Genomic DNA, 21,267 nt, shown 5'->3' on the forward strand with positions numbered 1-21,267 from the left:
AAGCTGGAAATATAAAATATTGATTTATGTTTGGTAGAAAGGCCTTATAAAAATGTTCACATACACGAAATGATTCATGAGCCCCAGATCAATAGACATCCTGTTTCTCAATGCTTTGGACCATCACTGACTGTGAAATGTTAAAATAAAGAAATCAATATTATCTGAGAAATGTCAAATTTATTATAATTATGAGGGTGAAGGACTGGCAAAAAATTTTCCTATGGGAGCTGGTCTGAAAGGAGGGGTTTACAGACCCTCCTCTGAATCCAGCCTGTGTGTGTGTGTGTGTTGAGTGAAGCCATGCACTACAGACAATGGATTTGTCATGTTGATACTTTACATGTGTATGCATGGATGTACGTCTGAATGAGAAACACACACTCTTTCTTGATTGGCATATGGCCATTAAACCTGCAGAAAATAATTAAGAAAGTAATATTAACTTGGATTAGGAAGCAAGAACCTTCTCCTTGTCAAGCCAAACGATCGTGTCAGTTTGTGCTGACAATACTGAGATTTGTTCTTATCACTTCCTTGATATTTTCCAGATGAACACAGCTCTGACTGTAATCTCAATTATCGACAAAATGGTCAAACGACTGTGGCAAAATGTGCACAATCTAGTGTGGGACCACAGTGACTATATTTCTCAGAGGAGTCTCTATGGTCTAAACATGCAAGATGGCCGGTCTGGAATCAAAGAAGGACCAAGGGACATGCCATTTGCTCTGAGCCCAGACCAGCACACTGACACTATGTTCAGTTATGTGTTTCATGCGGCCTTTATTAATAATTCATCTATGGTTAATAGCATTACAGAGAATTCTCTGATTCAAAGCTATACAGCAGACCACTAAAACGGCAATAAATCCAGATTTTATTGAGCCACATCTGTGCGTTGATAATTGAAATGTGTAAATAATTGAACAACTAAAAAGCAGAAATGTATAAGCAAACATGATCAGGTTTTCTATAACTGTATTGTCAGCTGTAAAGTATAACACTTTTAGTGCTTTAAAAAATCATAAAAATATCTATCAAAGCTGTGAAATACATTTAATAACCATCCCAAAATGTCCCATACACACATATTGTATTAGTCTGCATTAGAGAGAAACCTGAAAAAAGGCATCTATTTCAGATATCTGCGGAGAGTTGAATTGTAATGGAAACAATTTTCATTGAATGCTGGGAAACTCTTAATCCCAGAAATGTAAATGAAATCAACTATATTAAACGTGAAGTGCAATTAAGAAGAAACGGCACATTTGCAAACACCTTAACATTGTTTCACTCTCCTAGCTGAATTTTCCTGTTTTCCACAATACTGTGAGTGCCATGCCTTTACAGATTCATTTGCATGTGACCTTTAATTTAAATGTCTGGAAAGATTGAATGGCAGAGGGTTGCTATTATCTGAGGAAAGGGACTCTAGGCCAACATCCTCTATCCCTCCTCCCTTTCAGAATTCTGATAGAAAAATTGACTGTTTCATTGATTAAAGCAGATCTTTGTCACCATTAGAGATATTTTAGGTTATATTCACAACTTATATTCATTAAGGACAGAGACACAAATAAACAAATAAATGCAACTTATAACAAATGTATGTACAAAACGTTTTGTTTTTCGATAATCTTCAATGACCAGCACTATGACCCCTATAACTATAACCCCTAATGTACAACAAAATCTAAAAGTTGTATCTTTGTATCTTATTTTCCCTAAATGGTATTGGTCTGGGTATTAGTTATCTTAAAGGTACATACAGTATTAGTACTTTAAAAGTGTACATATTAGTACCTTTTACCGCCCCAGTGACAGTTTTGTATCTTTTTTCTGAGTGTATAAATGACCTATAAGCATAAATAAAAGCTGAATTTAATGCTAAATGTAACTTCACTGCTGAGAAAATGAGGATAAAAACACTCAAGGGTTGAGTTGCCTTTCATAACTATTATGTTATTTATAGATAATTGAGCCAAGGCTGTCTTATGCAAAACCGCATAGCAAATTTAGATTTTCATCGGTAGAATAGAGTTCAAGTTTTTTGCAAAGAAAATCTAGAAGTCTTTGCCACTTACACCCTTAAACATGAGATAACACACACACACACACACACACACACACACACATTAGTCCTCCACCCAATATTTTCAGTCATCAGAAGCTAGTAAGTTGCAATAATATACATGAAGATTTTTGGTTATCTTTCTTACAGGAATAAACTATCATTTACTATCATTTGTCATCATTTACTCATGTCATTGTAAACCTGTATGCATTTCTTTCTTCTGCAGAGGATATTTTGAAGAACATCAATATTTTGAGAAGAAGAAACTTGGTTCAGAATGACAATGATGACAGAATTTTAATTTTTGGGTGAACTATCCATTTAAAATGAGCGAATAAGCCATATTTTATATCTATTGTCTCCCTGCCTCTCTTGTGGGCAGAATGACCACACCCATTTCTTCATCCATTAATCTGCATTTTGAATGGCACTGTAAATCAAACTGTAGCAAGCCCCACCCATCTCCCCATCATCAGACTGAAGGAGCCTCCCTCTACTCAACACCACCTCCTCCGTCATATACAGATATCCATCCTGTGGTTTATGTCATGGGGGTTGGCGAGTGTGCGATCACCATGGATACATACAAATGAAATATGACAGAGTGGATGCTGTTAATTACTCTAAAAGAAATTAAATGGAGGGGAATCAAGCTTTGAAATGTGAGTGGAATTTAAGTAGTCACGTTCTGTAATAAGGTCATCTTCCATAATAGATCAGTCTCACTGCATTAAACAAATAGTTGACCCTTGAGGATGAGGGACACCACGATGAACACAGTCATCTAAACAAAGTTGATTGGTCTACATTCCCATGATGCCACTGACAACCTTTTAATAGATGCTGCCACATGAATGGGAAACTTGTCTTAAACACAGTAAAGGACATGTTTTTTTTTCACTTACTTAACATCACATGTTGTCCAACTTATTAATTTTTTATAGCCGGTTCTGGGGTGTCTGTAAGGCACTTAACCACAGGAATTAGTTCTGTGAACTTTGGGGCTTTTGATGGCAGTATTGATTCAGCTACAAAGCAGTAAAACCCTTATCAGAACTCACACAGAGGATTCCTATAAGGGCCTATACTAAGAGTCTATCTGTGACCGATAGGAGCAGGATGGGGGTGATTTGTACAAATCCTTACAGGGCTTATATTGACAGCTGAGCACATGAAATATGAAGTAGACATCAAAATAAGGAATAAACAGAATCTAAACCAGCAAAATATGCTTGTGTTGTACAGAGACACATTTTTAAAATGTGTATTATAAATGAACACCTTAAAATGCTATTTTTATGTGTCACAATTAATACTTTACAAAACGAGTTTTTGATTGGAGATGAAATGACCACTGGTGAAAATGAGACATTTTGTGAAAAAGAAGTACACTTTAGCTTTTCTTTTAAAAAGAGTACTTATTACAGATATAATGTACTTTAAAAGAATATACTTAAGTGCAAACTGAATGTAATGTTTTCAGACACATTTACAAATAAATGTTTTAAGTTGTACTTAAGTATAGGAATTAAGTACATCTTTATATATAATTTCATTATTACTTATTTACATAATTATCTCTTAAATACACTCAAAAAAAATGCTGGGTTAAATATAACCCAGCGCTGGGTTAAAAAGGGACAAACCCAGCTATTGGGTTGTTTTGATTCATAATTACTTAATTACATAATTATCTTTTAAATATGGTTAAAATGTATTACAGAATGTACTTAGAAGCATTTATGGTAAAATAAAATATACTTTAATGTCATTTCTATTGAAACCTGTATGTCCTGTATAAATATAAATATAAATATAAATATATATAATATATAAATAAATATATTTGTAATTACACATTTGTAATGATGAAGTTGCAATTTAGAACATTTAAGGAATATCAAATAACACACTACAGTTAAAATTACAATCAAGTACTTTACATGTGCTTTTTAGCATGTTAGTCAAAACATAAGAGTACTTTAAAGCATGACAAAATAATATTAAAACAATGATTTAAAATTTAGGCTTCTTTTAAAGTAAACTTTTAATTTGACATGATTACAAAGTTCACTTTTTAAAAGTGTGTTAAAAATACTTAATTGTGTTAAGAAACATACTGTATAGTCATAAAAGTGTACTCTCTTTAAGTAAACACTTAAGTGGCCTTTTATTTCGCTATCAAATGATCTGAAAGTACAGTATTTTAAAAACATAATTTTAAGATGTAAAGTACACTACACTGTAAAAAAAAAATTCTGTAGTTTTTACAAAATAATTTTGGCAGCTGTGGCTGCCAGAATAATTTTGTAAAAAATACAGAAAAACTGTAAACACATTTACGTCCAAAAACGGTAAATTTTTTATAGAAGGCACACAGAGTCATTCATGCAAACACAAAAAACCATCATGGTAACACACATGATACTTAATGCAATAAACTTTCATTAAACAACAGAAGATGTAACAAAGACCAAATGTACATAACTGATAACAAAAACGATTTCAAAACATGATTATTTAAATAAAATACTTTCAAATGTGGAGTGTTACGCAGGGAATTCTGGGAATATCAGTTTACAGTTTTTGACTGTAAATTATACATTGATTTGTTCATTTTTACTTCTAAAAACTGTACAAATAACAGCATTTTACTGTAAAATTACACTTATTTTTTACAGTGTACACATTCAATACGATTAAGCACACTTTTTTTCTCAAGGGACATGATCCCTGGTGTTTTGTGCTTTCAACCATCAGCTAACCTAAAGCTAGGATCAAATGTATTCAATCTCATGGGACATTTGAGTCCCACCTGGAGTTGAGCAATGAGACAACAAAATTCACTGTGTGAAATCATAGTGTTTGTTAGGAAGTAACCTTTTTGTGCTTTTTCCTCTAATTCAACCCTGAGGGCAGAGCTTGTAGCTCTGCAAACCATACAAATAAGTGCATCTAAATAAGACTCTATTATTAATATTCAAAGATAAGATGGTGAACGGTATGCTGTATGTAGATTACTATGAATGTTTTGGATATCGATAGACCTTCATAATGGAATCCTTGTCCAACACAGATGAACCTTAATAGAGGCACAGCGGGATTCTGTTCCCGGCCAGATGAACATCAGAATACCCCACAGAGACTATACATCCACACCTGCCTGGCCATTAACCCATTCAATTAGCTTCCACTAGAGGGTTCTGCTAATTATCTTAATTGCATCTTTAATGATGTGAGTCCTTTAAAACAATGAAGGTATCTCTTCTAGAGCAATCAAAATGCAATAGGCTATTAGGCTGAGTGAAGCAATAAATACTACACTGACAAAGATTTAAGAAGCACACTATCATTAGCAATATTGTTAAGCAACAGACATTTGCATTACATTATGATTATTTAATGTAGGAAGTCATGTAATGTGCTCTTTTTTTTTACTTGAAAATGAGCTACTATGGATCTCCAGACCAGTATATATAACATATTTAATTATTATTAGAGTAAAGAGTTATTAAGACAAGAGTTCTTATTGGGGCAGTTTTAATTGAATTTATATTTAAAATAATATTAGCCATAAGTGTTTGCTGTTTCATGTCATAACAATCAGCACCCAATACACATATTTTTTCAAACTACATTTTTAAAACAATGTGACGCCCATGTTTTATAGCCTTTCTAGAGTCTTTCTACAGTTTTTGTGGAGTGCAAGGGTATAGCTGAAGGTGAGAAATACTAGGTTAAAGGTGGGGTGGGCAGATATATAACCTTGATAACCTACATCTGACCCTTCACATATTCTTTGACCCAATATTTGACATATCCCTTCCTTTTACAGCTACTTTATCTCTCTCTGCCCTGGACGATTTATTGACTTTTTGATTTAAGGTTAATTATTTGTCAGTTTTCCCATGCAGTGTAACAATCTCTTTGCATAATTCCATCTCTCTATAAAAAGACAATTAGTATTCAGAAACAGATATATTCTCCATCAAAACACAGTTTGATGTGTGCACCATCAAGATGCACTGATAAACGTTTTCATTTTGTTTGATCACAACCAGAAATTTCAGACTATTACTGGAATATGAACAACTATACAGAATAGTGATGCATGTATAGAAAAGATTGAAAGAGTAAAGATCCAGACCTAAGAACAACACATCAATGCTGTGTGCAAGTATACTGACAAAAATGGAGATAACAAAATCAATAATCCTGGCAGATGTGCTCATATGCACTAAAGCAAATTCATTTCATACACACACCTGTCGTACTTGTATTTATGCTGAACTGTGCCTCATCCTGCTTCATTGTAATGGAAAGTCTCGTAGAACTAGAGCAAACACAGTTTCACACTGTCTCTCGAATAAGACACGGACCACTGGGAATCAGACCCTCTGTTTACCTGTGCTGTGTTAGGTCATTATTCCTCCCCATCAGTATTCAGAAAGCGATGCTTAGATTACGAACAATGTGACCTGATTCGGCTTAGAGAAACACACAAAACATAGCGACACTTGCAATGGTGCATTATGACCACTTTATGAACATCTCTGGTATGGGAAAGCACAGAACTACAGGCATGATTTTCTTAACTTTGAATGGAGACACCCAGCAATCAAAATTCGCTCAGTTCTGTTTTCTGTGTAAAAAAAAAAATGACAACGCACTCCGCAAATGGTGATTGAGCTCTTACCAAAAGGTCATCCATTTTTTTGATTTGTTAAGGATTCATTGAACATGATTGATTGGGTTCATTAATGACACATGAAGACACACCAGATCAATCTAAATGGTAAACTGGCATCATTGTCATCATTTTGCAGCTCAGTGCTCATAAAGCCTATTAATTTGTGCTCAGAAATGATCATATATCATTTAATGAAGATAGTATGCAGCTTCCACATGACATAAACCATCAGTCACCACCTGGAGTTGAGCAATGAGACAACCAAATTCACTGTGTGAAATCATAGTGTTTGTTAGGAAGTAACCTTTTTTTGCTTTTTCCTCTAATTCAACCCTGAGGGCAGAGCTTGTAGCTCTGCACACATGACATAAACCATCAGTCACTGTTCAGCGCGATTTGTAGACAGGAACCCATTTGTAGTATGTAACATGGCAAAAAGCTAATTAATCTTATGAAATCAAAATCAGAGATTTGTAGCTTTTAGTCCATGTCTATTAGCTTTGCAGCCATGTTTATGTACCTATAAATTCTTAGTTTGACCATATTTTTTTTTAGCATATATGTCTTTCTTTTGTTGATCAGGTGGCTGTGAATTTTTCAGTGAAGTTGCCAAAAATGCCATATATCTTATATTCAAGTTAATCGCAGACTACAAAAGCTTCAAACTCTTTTGATTTGTGGAATAAAGCACTTTTCGGGAAACCACCTTCATCTAAGTGTCAAATTTTCTTTATAGTCTGGTTATTCCGAAAGCCTCCCCATAGAGATGGCCAATGAGGGTCCCAGTGTTCCTCAGATCATTAAACTGCTGGACTGGCAGAATGACACATGGTCATGGAGCGGCCTGCGCATTGCATGGACTTGAAAAGTTTCGTGAAGCTCCACGGAGGAAGCCTTGACGAGGATACGGCACGACATGTCATGCGGCAGGTCACTGACGCCGCTAACTTTTGCAGCAAATTTCCATCGGAACATCAAACTGGAAAACCTGGTGAACCAGAACACCATGTAGGTCAAATTAATTGACTTCGGGTGCAGTGTGCTCATAAAGAAATTTGCCTACAAAGTCTTCAGTGGTATGCGTTATGAGCTGCTTTATTAATTAGCTCACAGAAATACATCCTATATACAGTCAACATGCTGTGGAAATGTATGAAACAACAGACAAAATCTATTTTCTTCAGGCACAAAAGCGTACTGTCCACCAGAGGTCACCTTGAAGGGCAGGTACCATGCAAAGCTGACAACAGTGGTCACTAATGGCCTATATTTCCACAACGATTTAAGGGTTCGTTTGCAAGTTTTCGCATACTGACTGTGAACGTCTGAATGCCAGGCCAGTAGTTGGCGATGTCACTTTGTAAAGAACAATACACGCCTGTGCACACACCTATAGACTCAACACATAATATGCATGCGCATGATGTCACCGTTTTCACAAATTCACGTTTTTGTAGTTTACACAGAGACAATAACTGTTTTCAAAAGTTTGTGTTTTCAGGCCCCCCAAACGCTGTTGTTGTGTAAATTAACAGGCAAAATGCATAAAGACTTTTCAGTTTTTAGTTGAAAATGGTGTCAGGTAAATGCCACCTAAATGAATCAGTTTTTTTTTTTTGCTCACTATTGCATACTAAATTTGTGCCGATCAGACAAGTAATTAGAAATTAGATTGGCAGACAACATTTTATATATATTAATTAAAAATTTGTAGCGCAGAGATTCATAAGAAATAAGAATTTTGATTATAGCACAATTATTGGCAAAATGAAAATCTGATTATTATTCTACCACTTTGTGTGCAGTTTGAAATTGTGTTCTAACATATCAAAAGCATCTCATTAAAAGCCATGTGATTTTACTAAGGGGGGGAAAAACCAAACTGGGAGTGATTTATGTTCTGATCCCCAGTTGCAACCAGTAATGTATGGAATGGTTGCGACTGGATTATGAGCTGATTTATTTAGCTCAGATAACTGCATGGAGAAAAGCAGTCATTGCTATAGATGTGAAATTTGATTGGCTGCTGGCAGCCATGTTTTTTTGAAGTATCTGAGTTGTATTAGAGGATATTATAGGACATCCAACAAAGAAAGTGCATACCAATTTTTCAAATGGTTGTGGAGTTATAGGGGTTTTTCAGTTGTAGTGCCCCCTATTGGCAGAGTTGACTTGTGCTTGGACATTGTGTTCAGTATATATGGGTCAACTTGTAAAAATAGTCATCAAGTGTCCAATTAATTAACATATATCTTCCCAATGCTTCAACATGCTTTGTGGAAATGGATATGCATAAGATCAGCTGATTCTGGGCAGCACTGAAAGATGTCTTGCAAGCTTGGTCAATCAAATTCGAGGACCAAAACTAACCATTGTACATGAAATATGATATAATTAGATCCCATTTGTGGTGAAAATGTTTACATGCCTATAGCGCAATTTGTGTACTATAATTGACTAAATAGTGCACTGCAGTAAAGCAGAACTACATTGCCCAGTAGGCATTTTCTGACTGTACTGAAGTGTAGTCCAGGATGGTGGAAAGCCCAGTGCAGTGTGGTTGGTGATTCAGATTAAACTGTATCTCCCATAGAGGGGCCGCTCTGGGAGCTTAATTAAGTTGTAGGACCCCTGGCAATGACAAATGCCTCTTAACATGAGCATGCTAAGACACCGGTACCGCTGCCCTTTAGCTGTGCATCTTCTGTTGAGCAAAATACCACCACAGCATCCATAATTTTTCTCCCAATTCCCTTCGCCTTGATGCAGAACCATAATTTGATGAACAATGCCACATTGCTTTGAGTCAGAGATTCTGGTCCTTTCCCGGGTCTCTTGTCCATTTTTTCCCGTTTAGAACACGACAATGCAACACAACTTGTCGGCGGGATCTTTCTGGATCCTTGGCGCTTTTGGTGTTTCCTAGCATCGGTCTATTCATCACCATCGCAAGCCTCTTGTTCTGCTCTGTGTCTTCCTTCATCACTGCAGCTAATTAAAGAGCTCGGAGGTCTGCTACTGTTTCCACTGCCTTGTATTACCATTAATTACAATGACATCTCAGATCCTCGGCATAGCAGCACAGTGATTCATGGTGCAGTGTGTCTTAGTAAGAGACTTATCTTGCACACTCACACATACTCCTGTACATATGCATGGATGCACTCACACATACACACAAACATAATAAATTAGGCTCTACTGAAGACTGATGGCCCACAATGTAACACCATAGATCAATTAAGCATGCAGAGAACGGGAAGGCTAATCTCTGAATATAAAGAGTTGGCTTTTCTGCCTCTTTTAAAGCAAAAACACCATGTTTTGAGATTATACAAGCAAATAAGGCTGTAATTGAATAGGAAACATATTTTGAGCATTTTTTGTGTAACAGCACATCAAATCTCAGTATACAAAATAATATTTTGCACCAAAAATATGACCGAAGGTTTTATTTTACAATGTATATTCTACTGCTGGAGGGCTGTTGTATGCTAGAAGTGTGACAGAATATTGAGTGTGATCTTCCTGTGACTGAGGTCACTCTGTGTTTCACTTCTGGGTCACAGAACTGATGGGGGATACACATCAAAGTATGAGCTCAAAGCAAAAGATTCAACACCAGCTGTCTCTCTGAGGTCCACAGATTGGATACATATAAGAAAAATGTTTTCTGCCTCTGAGTTTTATTCATTTATTATGTAAAAAAAAAAAAAACTATAAAACCTTAAATATATTTTAATATATTTAGACAGAGAGAAGGGGTGGGTGTATCTTATGGGTGTGTGGCAGAGAGGGAAATTGAGGAAAGAAAGAGGGCAATAGAAGCATTTTGCTCAGGCCCAAGAGTAGATAAGCAGCGCCCAGGGAATTGGTCTGTAAACATTGTAAGTGATTGACACGACACCCCAGTTTGTGGAAAACTTTACATTTTATTATCGGCCTGTAAACCCGCATTTTACAGATCCACATGCTGCTTTAGCGGTGTGTGCGGGAGGTATATTGGTTCGAGGGTGGTGCACTTGAAGCCTGTTTTGATCGGTCCTCACTAAATATCCACCCAGTTTTCACAGGTCTGGGTGAGCTTTGAAGAAAATTGAGCAGATTTGCGATGAAGAGCCCCTCTGGAGGAATTTGAGAGTGTTTGAGGATTAGGAGGTTTTTATTCTCAGCATAAGGCCCGGCTGAAGAAGTATCTGATGCCTCAGGAGGTGAAGCTCAGCCGAGCATTCAAGAAAATAGAGATTCTGAAGATAAAGAGTTGAACTGACTAGCTTATGGACTTGGACAAAGTGAGTAGGCATACACAGGGGGGGGGGTGTTCGTTCTCTATGTGTTAATCCCGAATCAATCAAATAATCGAAACGTAAAAGATCAAATGGGTGTGTTTACAATGAGGAATGCTCATGTGTGACTCTTTGAAAAAAAAAACTGTCAATGACTTAAATGGTTTTATAGTTCATATCTGTATGAGCACAACATAATCACAGTAATATGTGAAGAGATGGGGAATCAATTTAAAAAATAAACCACCGTCGACATCTAGTGGTAATCAAGATTGTTGCAGTTTAAAGTGCTTGTTCCTCTGTCGCCAAAAGGTGTCGCTATTTCGCAATGTGATTTAAAAAAAAAAATAATTACAGAAAAATATTCTATCTGTGCAGAATCAGTGGAGATCTTTTTTTGAGCAATGTTAAATAATATGAATTTAATTTGAATATACAAACTATTAAAAATATATTTAAAAATTAGCATATATTAAAGGAAAATGAAAGGGTAACGCTTTAGTTTAGGGACCAATTCTTACTAGTAACTTGCTTATTAGCATGCATAGTACTAGCATATTGGATGTTTAGTACTTAAAAAGCATTGACATGTAGGCTATTCTGCATGACCATATTCTAGATGCCTTAAACCTATACCCATACCTAACTTAACAACTACCTTACTAACTATTAATAGCAGCAAATTAGAAGTTTACTGAGGTAAATGTCATAGTTAATAGTGAGAATTTGTCCCTAAACTAAAGTGTGACCAAGGAAAGTAAATTAAATGTCACAATCAAATAGATTTACACTAAAAGTAGTCCAGATAAGAGGAGTGGACGCACCAGACAAAATATGGTGAAGCAAAAAAAAAAAGAAGAAGAAGAAGAAGAATTTAAATACAGTGCTGAATGCTGATTGCATGTACTCTTTGCCATATGATTAAAATCACAAACCCCTCCCCTCTCCTGCCGGGGCGGGATCTGACGCGTTCGGATCCGCCCTGATGTTCCGATGACAGCACGGACAAGATGGCGGCCAGCTGGGAAGGGAAGTGAGGATGTCAACATCATTTCTTCAGCTCAAACAAGTCGGGATTTTCACCACCCACCCCCTCGATCAATCCGCGATATAGTTCATGTTCCGTGCATCTGTTTTAGGAGCCGAAACCGGGGTATTTTTACGCAAACGCACGCATGTTTTTGCGCTATGTTTTGGAAATCCGTTTGCGCAAAGAGGACCATCAACTCTTGACGAGCGATCTGGCCTGCGTGAACCTCCAAACCCCACTCCAGGAGTCATCAAAAAGAGCCTTTCAACATCCGATCGCACGCTACATCGACTGAAACTCTGCGATCGGTCCGATCGACGCAGTTTTGATTGGTGTTTGCGGTGATTTCCGCGAGGAAGAGCAGCGGTTCTCGTTAAAGCTGCGGAAGTGGAGGAGAGGTTTTCACGCCAGTCATCTTTCAAATGCACTTTCTGTCCTCCCGTGGATGCTCTTTGCTCCATTATCCAGCTGTTAAATAGCTGAGACCGCGTTAAAACTCGGGCAAACGGGATCTAGCGGTGCATTAACTGTATTTTGTCCGGAAACAGTGTTTTTTGTTGACTTGCTGGCCAGTTTTAGTGGTTAAAGTGACGCCATGGCTCATTCTCCAGTGCAGGGCAGTCTGCTTGGGATGCAGGTAAAGAAACGCACAACATCTTTTATAGTCTACCGTGGAACATATTAAGGTTTTGAAAGTGTATATGTATTGTGTAATGTCCCTCACTTTTATTAGCAAAAGAGTTTTCATTCTCTGCTAAGTTGCAGAATATCAGAAATCTGTTTGACTCCCTCTTTGTAAATAATGGTAAACATAAACGTGTTATGCAGTGTGTTGTTTTATCAATAAGCTCGTTATATTGCTCTGTACTTGCAGGATGAGGTGATGGGGTGATAACTTATAGTTGTTCGGGCTTTTCAGTCTTTTAGATTCCACTGGATCACCAAATATGATCATCCTTGTGCTAGGGACCCCCCATTCTAAAAATGTTAAAGGCAGCTATGTATTTTCATACATAAGGATCCAATTTATACTCGGAATGATTAAATTACAAATATGTGCGAAATATTATTTGGAAAAATATTTATTAAAATATTGTTGCATTAAATTTTTCTGCTCACTATAGTGCTGTGCTCTTAGATGTTTTTATTTAAATATTTTTTTTAATTTTATTTGAATGTGTTTATTTTGTTATTTATGTCGATTACTTTTCTAACGTATTGTATTATTTATTTTAACTTTTTTTTTTTTCTCTGAATTTTTTCATGAACCCGCTTATACTCACTTGTGCTCCCAGGGGCCCTGGGGGCCACTGAATGCCAGTTTGAAAACCCATGTAGTAGTGGACTGGAGGTGGCTTGATTGGGTTTGGTTTACTGTGTTTCAAATATTTACAGAGAAACACGGCATATGTGATGCTTAACAGAAGAGACTTTGAGTCCTTCATCATCTGCGAAGCTTGGAGGACAACAATTTAGAAAGCATTTCCATTAAATATTAAATTTATGTTCTAGTTCTCTAAAGAGCATTAGCACCACGGTAAACTTTCTGGGACATCCTATTTGAAACCAAGATCATGTATGAAGTAGGACAGTTCCAATGAAGAACCCTTTTCAGGGTCATTCTATTAAAATTTTCATGTTCTTGCCCTCTAGAGAGCTTTAACCTTTCTGGGACATCCTTTATGAACCATGATCATGTATGAAGTGGGACACTACCAGTGAAGAACCATTCTGTTCTTCAAAACACAAAGATCCAAGAAAGAAAGGAAAACGTGAAGTGGAAGGGTAGAGACAAAAGGAAAGAGGGCGATGATGAGGGATGGAGAGATGTCTCCAGAGAGTAGCCATCATAACTGGGTCACTTGGTTGGGTCTCTATTCATGCTGGGCCATATGACTGGTTTGCCCTCAGGACAGGAGAGCAATCTGCCATCCCAAGTAGCTGAAATGGCTTATCGTTCCTTTAGGTTGAATATGCAGGAAGCCATTGTTGGCGAAGAACCTCCATCTTGTAAGGAGGCCCTTAAAACCAAAGAGCATCCATGTGAGAAGAGGAAAACCGGAATTATGTAGGAGGTCACAGACTTCCATAGGGAGGGCTACAAGTCACCAGTTCTGAGAGCATAGTGATGGAATAAGCGCCTATTCTCTAGTATTTCCTTATGGGTCACAGAGGAATTGTGGTGGGCATCCATTAGGAACATTTCTGAGGCCCGCATGCTCTCACCTGGCTGTAACACACCTCATATGGCCAGCCTCAGAGTTTCCAGCTCCCTAAAACACAACCACAGATGGGAGTCAAGGTGATGACGTGGCCTTCTAAAAGAATTTGTTGGCTGTTACACCTGTCAGTGTGCATCGGGATCAGGATTACGGAGATCAGCTGGGAGTGTAGGCGAGCAATCAGCATTAGGGCTGAATCAGGGAGCAAAGCCTTCATCATCTCCGTGATGGGACGGGTAGATGACAGCTAATGAATCTCTGAGTGATGCATTAAAGGGCTTCTCTGTGGGTGTGTGCGCTTTGAGGAAAGATGTGCGAAAATCATCTGTGTCTGAGAAATCGATTTGTGTGTGTTCATTGGATGGCATCAAGTTGACAGACCGCAGACTGGCGGTCGGTCTCCAAGATGCTTGTCAGCACGTGTCATTTATCACAGTGACTACTGTTCACTGGCCTCTTTTTCCCTCTTTCATAAAGGCTTTTGTCATCTTTTGAGTATATTGCTTGTTGTGCTGCAATTGTTTGATTTGTGTTTAAAGCAGTGGTTCTCAGCTGAGTTTGTTCAGGGAGGTTCAGACACTGAGAAACGTGTAGGAAAAATGCAACTACTCAGCATAGCAAAAAAAGAAAGAAAAGGTTGTAATTGTTTAAGTCAAAGCTGAGTGCCCAATCAAAATCTGTGGCATTTTGTTGTAAATTCCCTTGGTAGAATCTAGTCAAATTAGACAGATGCAAACATATTTAGGTTGTTTCATCCATGAAAATAGTGAACGAAAATATGAAAAAAAATTATACTCATCAAGGCTGAATTTATTTAATCAAAATACAGTAAGTAATGTTAAATATTATTACAATTAAAATAACTATTATTAATGTTGGAAACACTTATGTTGTGTGTGCTTAATATTTTTGTGGAAACTGTGATATATATTTTTTGAAGAATTCTTTGAATAGAAAGTTCAAAACCCCAGCATTTAACTGATATCAGAAGCTTTTGTTACATTATGAATATCTTCACTGTCACTTTTGATCAATTTTATATGCCCTTGCTGAATAAAAATGTCTTTCCAAAAAAAAAAAGAGAAATCTTACTGACCCCAAATTTTGGAACAATACTGTATATTGAATATGGGTTTAACAAGAACCATAGAAATTCAAGAGATATTTAGAAACGTAATTATCAGTTTTCCTATCCAGCTTAAGTTGTTGATAATTTTGCATGTTAATGAAAATGCTTCTGATTTTAATACTATTAAGTGTTTGATTTTAAGGGCATGTATGTTAAACAGTATTTGGTACTGTGTAGGGTCGAAATGCAAAATCTGGATCCTGTAATGAAACCAGTTGAGAAGCACTTGAATAAATGAAACCAGTGCTATTTGTATAAAATGAAATGGAAAACACATCTTCAATCACTTTAAACCTTTGCTAGAGGTGATCATCTCTTTCAGCCTTATACCAACGCATGGCCAAGATATCCCTAAACAGATTTCCATTCATTCACGGTACCCTGAGGTATGAGGCGTTAGAATAATGTCCTTTAGGCTGCTGTCTTTCATCTTGTATCTTTGGCGCACTAATGCTGTGGACGATCAGCTCTGTTGTCATCCATTTAACTGGATTTTACACTTTCATGAAATCCTGCCTGCATGTACCTCCCGCAGCGCCTCTGATATTGCACTGGACAAGCTGTTCTGTTGTTGTGTTCGGCATCAGTATGACTCTGGGTTTAGCGTTTATGCTAGCAAAAGAGATTTGGAGGATTTTAAGGTCGTGAATTTTTGCGTGCTCAGAGGATGTACACGGCAGCAGTTCAGGATTGTCTTAAATTCTGGACACACTGATGTAGTCTAGCATGGTTTGTTTTGCTTTGTTTGAATGATGTTGATGAAGTGGCGGTGATGTTTTGGACTGGTTTTGGAGGCTTAAGTTAGCATGTGTTAAAGTTAGAGCAGTCTGAGGTTTACAGGTTTCATTGGTTAGTTCTGCCGTTATGTATTCAAGTGCTGTTCAGTTTAACCACCGTGGACTCTGCAACAAACTGCCTCATGCTAATAATGTTGACGCTGTTCATAGTGCTCTCTGTGTTTCCTTTAAGAAAGCCTCAGGGGTCTGCGATGTTCAGGGTCATGGCTGAGACCTCTGGGAACTTTTTGGTCCCAACCAGATGTGCTTCAGTTCTCAAACATACTCAGGTCTTGCTTCAGTAGCATTTCAAAGAACTTCTAGTCAAACCAAACTCTGGATTATAAAAGCCCGTCTTAAAGGGGTCATATGATGCTGCTAAAAAGAACATTATTTTGTGTATTTGGTGTAATGAAATGTGTTTATGCGGTTTAAAGTAAAAAAAACACATTATTTTTTACATACTGTACATTATTGCAGAAGTATCATTGCAGTATGTTTAACCAAAACCATTTCAGTGATACGTTGAGGTCATTTTAAGTATTGTTCATCCTCTTGTTACTTGGATTGCTGTAGGGTAGAAAACTATTCCTGCCTTTAAAATATAGAACCTTTTATGCAGTGTTGAGCACAAGGCTCTTTTCTGTATGGAATTCTTACCTTATGTGATTTAACAGTACTACATGAATTTGTAAATTGTTTAATCTGCATAAAGCTAAATGGAGACCTATACTGAATTGTCTTTGTTCTTCATTGCAGAATTTAAAAGCAGATCCTGAGGAGTTGTTCACCAAGCTGGAGAGAATCGGTAAGGGTTCGTTCGGAGAGGTGTTTAAGGGCATCGACAATCGCACGCAGAAAGTTGTGGCCATCAAGATCATCGATCTGGAAGAGGCTGAAGATGATATTGAAGACATTCAGCAGGAAATCACAGTGTTAAGCCAGTGCGACAGTCCCTTTGTCACCAAATACTACGGTTCCTACCTAAAGGTGAGTGGCTGGCATATGCAAAAAAGTCATGCCATATGACCTCAGGGATGTGGGTCTTGATAGCTGCTTTTCCACTGTTGGGCCAGTGCGAGCCAGGGCTAACAATGAGCCGTGCTGGCGCCAATAGTCTCGCACCTCATGCCGTGAGGCCAAAATCAAGCTGCGTTTCCACTGTCGGACCAGCGCTACTCTAAAACCCGTTTTTAACATGGTCAACTTTTATGCTTTCCACTGAAAGTCCATTACACCAAAAAATTGATGCATCAAAAGGTTCATAAAAAGATTGTAAAAGAAGTCCATATGAATTGAGTGGTTTAATCTAAGTCTTACAAATAGACACAATCATATTATATGATGAACAGATTTAATTTAGGCTTTTATTCACATATAAACATTGATCAATGGACATGCGTAGAGTCTTGAGTTAAGACGGCATACTGGATTTAAACAGGACAGAGAGAAGGGGGCGGCCCAGATGCATGCCAGCAAGAGCACATCAGAGTTTGAGAAACAGACACCCCTCAGGTCCTCAACTGGCAGCTTTGTTCAATAGTATATGCCAAACAGCAGATTCATCAGAAACCGTGAAGAGCAGACTGGGTTGTGGGCCCTGTAAGCAGAAAGAAAAAGAAAAAACTTCATCTGAAGTTGGCAAATAAGAAAAATGGTAGAATGGCCAATTTAGAGACTGGACAGTAAATGATTAGATGGGTGTTATTGATGACTGAAACTAGGTTTGAGGTAATGGGAACAATTTGATAGTAAGATCTGCGAGAACTGCCAATCAAAGCCATGTGAAGTGCTACAGAAAGTCAGTTTATTAAGAAACTAGTGCCCAAGTTTGAAGAATACAGCATTTATTTAAAATAGAAATAAATAATCCTTTGTGACATTAGTTTTACTGAAAATTCTTTGAACAATTTAGTGCAGCTTTAGTGAATAAAGTTATCAGTTTCTTTCAGAAATCTTTTAATATTGCATAGAGATTTCAAAATTTTGAATTGTATATTTTATGTATGCTGAGCATTTATCCTTTCACACATGAACCCTGTTAAATTTACCAGAGAGCTGAATCTATAGTGCTACCACAAAATAAATGTTTTACTCATTTTGCAGTCTAAATCGAGTATGATTTGATAAAAGAACATTGAGCCTCAGAATAATGGCAAGAAAATGCATCTTTTTTACTGAGCTGACCTTACAAAACAAACATACAGCGCAGCGCAACCAGTGTAGTCCGATTCATGAGCAAACGAGTCTTAAGAACCTGTTCTTTTAATGAATTGCTCAACTCACAACAATTATTTTGAATCAGGGATGTCATGAACACTTTAAACCATAGGTCTTCAACCCTGCTCCTGGGGACCCACTGTCCTGCAAAGTTTCTTTCCAACCTGTATCAGCACACCTGGCCTGAGACTTTTCAAGTGATCCTGGAGACCTTGATTAGTTGGTTCAGGTGTGTTTGATTAGGGTTTGAGCTGAACTCTGCAGGAAAGTGGGTCCCCAGGAGCAGGGTTGAAGACCTATGCTTTAAACTTTAAAGTTCGTGAAATTTAAGTCAATGTCTTTAGTGACGTGTTGTTCATGACAACATGTAGTTAAAAGTACATTTTTGGTACTGTACTACTACTAGTTAAAAAAATAGCAGCTATATTTGGAGATTGATGTGCAGTGTTTTGTGGTTCATGTTCACATTGCGAAGTTGCCCATGTTTTGCTCCATGCTAGTTAGCTAAATCAGGTAGATGTGGTTCCAGTATTGCATAGGCCTACATTACTGTGTAATAGCACCTTTTGGCAGGATTTGTAAAGTAAAGCTGTTAGAGAGTAAAAATCATCACACCTCATTTCACTTTATATTTCGGTTGAAGTAGAATTCAGACAGATCAATATGACTTGAGCTCACACTGATGACCTTAGTTATTACTATTTGGCACGCCGTCAGGCAGCATGTTCAGTCCACTTCCCACTGTGAAAAAAGTGTAAAACTAGCGTGTGTGGGTGTTCTTTAAATCAGCCTTGAAACCATTTTAGCCTTTCTGTCTCACGCTCTCTCTTCCTCGACCACAGCATGCGGCAAATGTTCATAATCTTTGATGCCCCATTTAGAGTTGTGATTCTCAACATTAAACTTAAGCCCCAGTGTCACAAATGTAAGCAGAAAATGTGGGTGTTCACTTAATGCTCAAGTTAAAAGGGACCATAGTGAAGTGTTTTAAAGTCTTCTTTTTGTTGTGCGTTTAAAGCTTCTAGCCAGAAAGAGAGAAGCACAGACAGCAGCTGTAATTTCGGCCCGGGTGGAATATACGATATGTATTTTTGGGAGAGAAACACATCCCGTAGCATCAGTTATTGCTTTGAAGATCTGTAATGATGAACAGGAAGTGAAATAACTGGTTTGAGTTGTAGAGAGCAGGTTACTTTAAAAAAAAAAAAGATTTTACACTAGGTACATTTTCCTGCCTGTGTAAAGCTCACTGTTAATTAACTCTTGCAGTGTTTGCTAATCCATTGCTAAGTTGTTCTAGGGGGTTTTGGATCTTGCCAAGGTATCCTGGATGGTTGTTTAGATGTTTTGTGTGGTTTCTAGGTGCATTTTTACTGTCCCATGTCAAAAGAGCTCACCTTCAAGTTTCTGTAGCTTACACTGTGGGAGAAATATGATTATTTTTATGACACATTTTTTTCCCTCAGTTTTTCCCCCTAAAGGCCACACCTTATAAAATTCAGCGAAGTTTCAGAAGGAAAAATGTATTCATTGTTTGTTGTCAGTATTGTAGCAATGTATGAGGCACAGCTCACACAGGAGCCACTTTCAAATCAAGCAGCTTTCTGTTGGTAGCAAATTTGTGTAACCAACTTGAACCTGTTGCGAAATCTGTTGTTACTGGATTTTGATGACGTGGGGGCAGTGGTGGCCTAATGGTTAGAGAGTCGGACTTGAAAACCAGAAGGTTGCGACTTCGAGTCTCAGGTCCGGCAGGGATTGTCGGTGGGGGGAGTGAATGACCAGCGCTCTCTTCCACACTCAATATCACGACTGAGGTGAGACCCTTGAGCAAGGCACCGAACCCCCAACTGCTCCCCGGGCGCCGCAGCAATATGGCTAGGGTTGGGTATCGTTTGGGTTTTTTCCGATACCGGTGCCAAATCGATACTTTTAAAACGGTACCGGTGCCTGAACCGATACTTAAAAAAAATTAAATAAATAAAATTACCCAAAATAGGATGGATTGGCCATTATTGAGCGCTATAAACGCATTTAATGTCCGTTTCATTCATACTGGACGCCAGAGGGCGCCCTCGTGCAGAAACTCAACATATGCATCACAGAAGGAATAGAACTCTGGAAATCCCTAATATGGACAGGCATTGCTATCGCTGTAACGGAGTAAACAGACGATATAAACGTTTTGAATGATAAAACAAAGACAATAAACACTTGACTCTGACAATGTATAGTTTATCTGTGTTATTCAAGCCATCTCTGGTATTTTCATCATAATTAAGTTTATTTATAATTGGGGATGCACCGATCGATCGGAATCGGCCGATTTTCCTCGTGACCGGCCCGGATCGGTGACCGGTCGGTCAGTCTCACTTCTTTCCGATTCCGAGCCGATCCGTTTTGTTACCAGCGGCACGGGCAATAACGTCAGCCGCTCATTCTCGTTCTCTTCTCTCCGACGACCCCTTCTCTCTCACATACGTCTCATTTGCTCCGGTTAAATAGTGCTTGTATTGCGCATTATTTTAGTCATTCCCGCAGGTTTCGCGCTTACACCAAAAGCGCGCACACCACCACTGATCTATATTAGTGGAGCGCACAAGCCGCGCTCAGTCTCAAACGGCTTGTGAGCCACAAATACCAAAATGAGTGGCTAACTGCGCTAAAACAGTCAAATACATACAAAATTGTCAAAATGCCCGTCTTGGCGAGTATCCAGTTAAACACAGTCAGTTTTGGAACGTTAAATAGTTGCGAAAGAGAACACATTTTGTGTAACAGTATATTGGGTCCATGGATAAACTCTTAAAGGGACCGCAGTCCAATATTTATGCTGC

At 37.9% G+C, this 21,267-nt stretch overlaps 1 protein-coding gene across 1 annotated transcript in view; it reads left to right on the forward strand.

The window, feature by feature from the left end:
- The first annotated feature begins 12,006 nt into the window (after window positions 1-12,006).
- The window catches only part of LOC107705591 (serine/threonine-protein kinase 24-like), a 36,428-nt gene continuing 27,167 nt past the window's right edge, over window positions 12,007-21,267 (forward strand). Inside the window, exons 1-2 of the mRNA XM_016508942.1 lie at window positions 12,007-12,720; window positions 16,970-17,200. Of these exons, the coding sequence (XP_016364428.1) occupies window positions 12,679-12,720; window positions 16,970-17,200 (273 nt within the window). The 5' untranslated portion in view covers window positions 12,007-12,678. The remainder of the gene's footprint in view (window positions 12,721-16,969; window positions 17,201-21,267) is intronic.

Source organism: Sinocyclocheilus rhinocerous, unplaced genomic scaffold (genome assembly GCF_001515625.1).
Source record: "Sinocyclocheilus rhinocerous isolate Xijiao unplaced genomic scaffold, SAMN03320098_v1.1 scaffold504, whole genome shotgun sequence".
NCBI lineage: Eukaryota > Metazoa > Chordata > Actinopteri > Cypriniformes > Cyprinidae > Sinocyclocheilus > Sinocyclocheilus rhinocerous.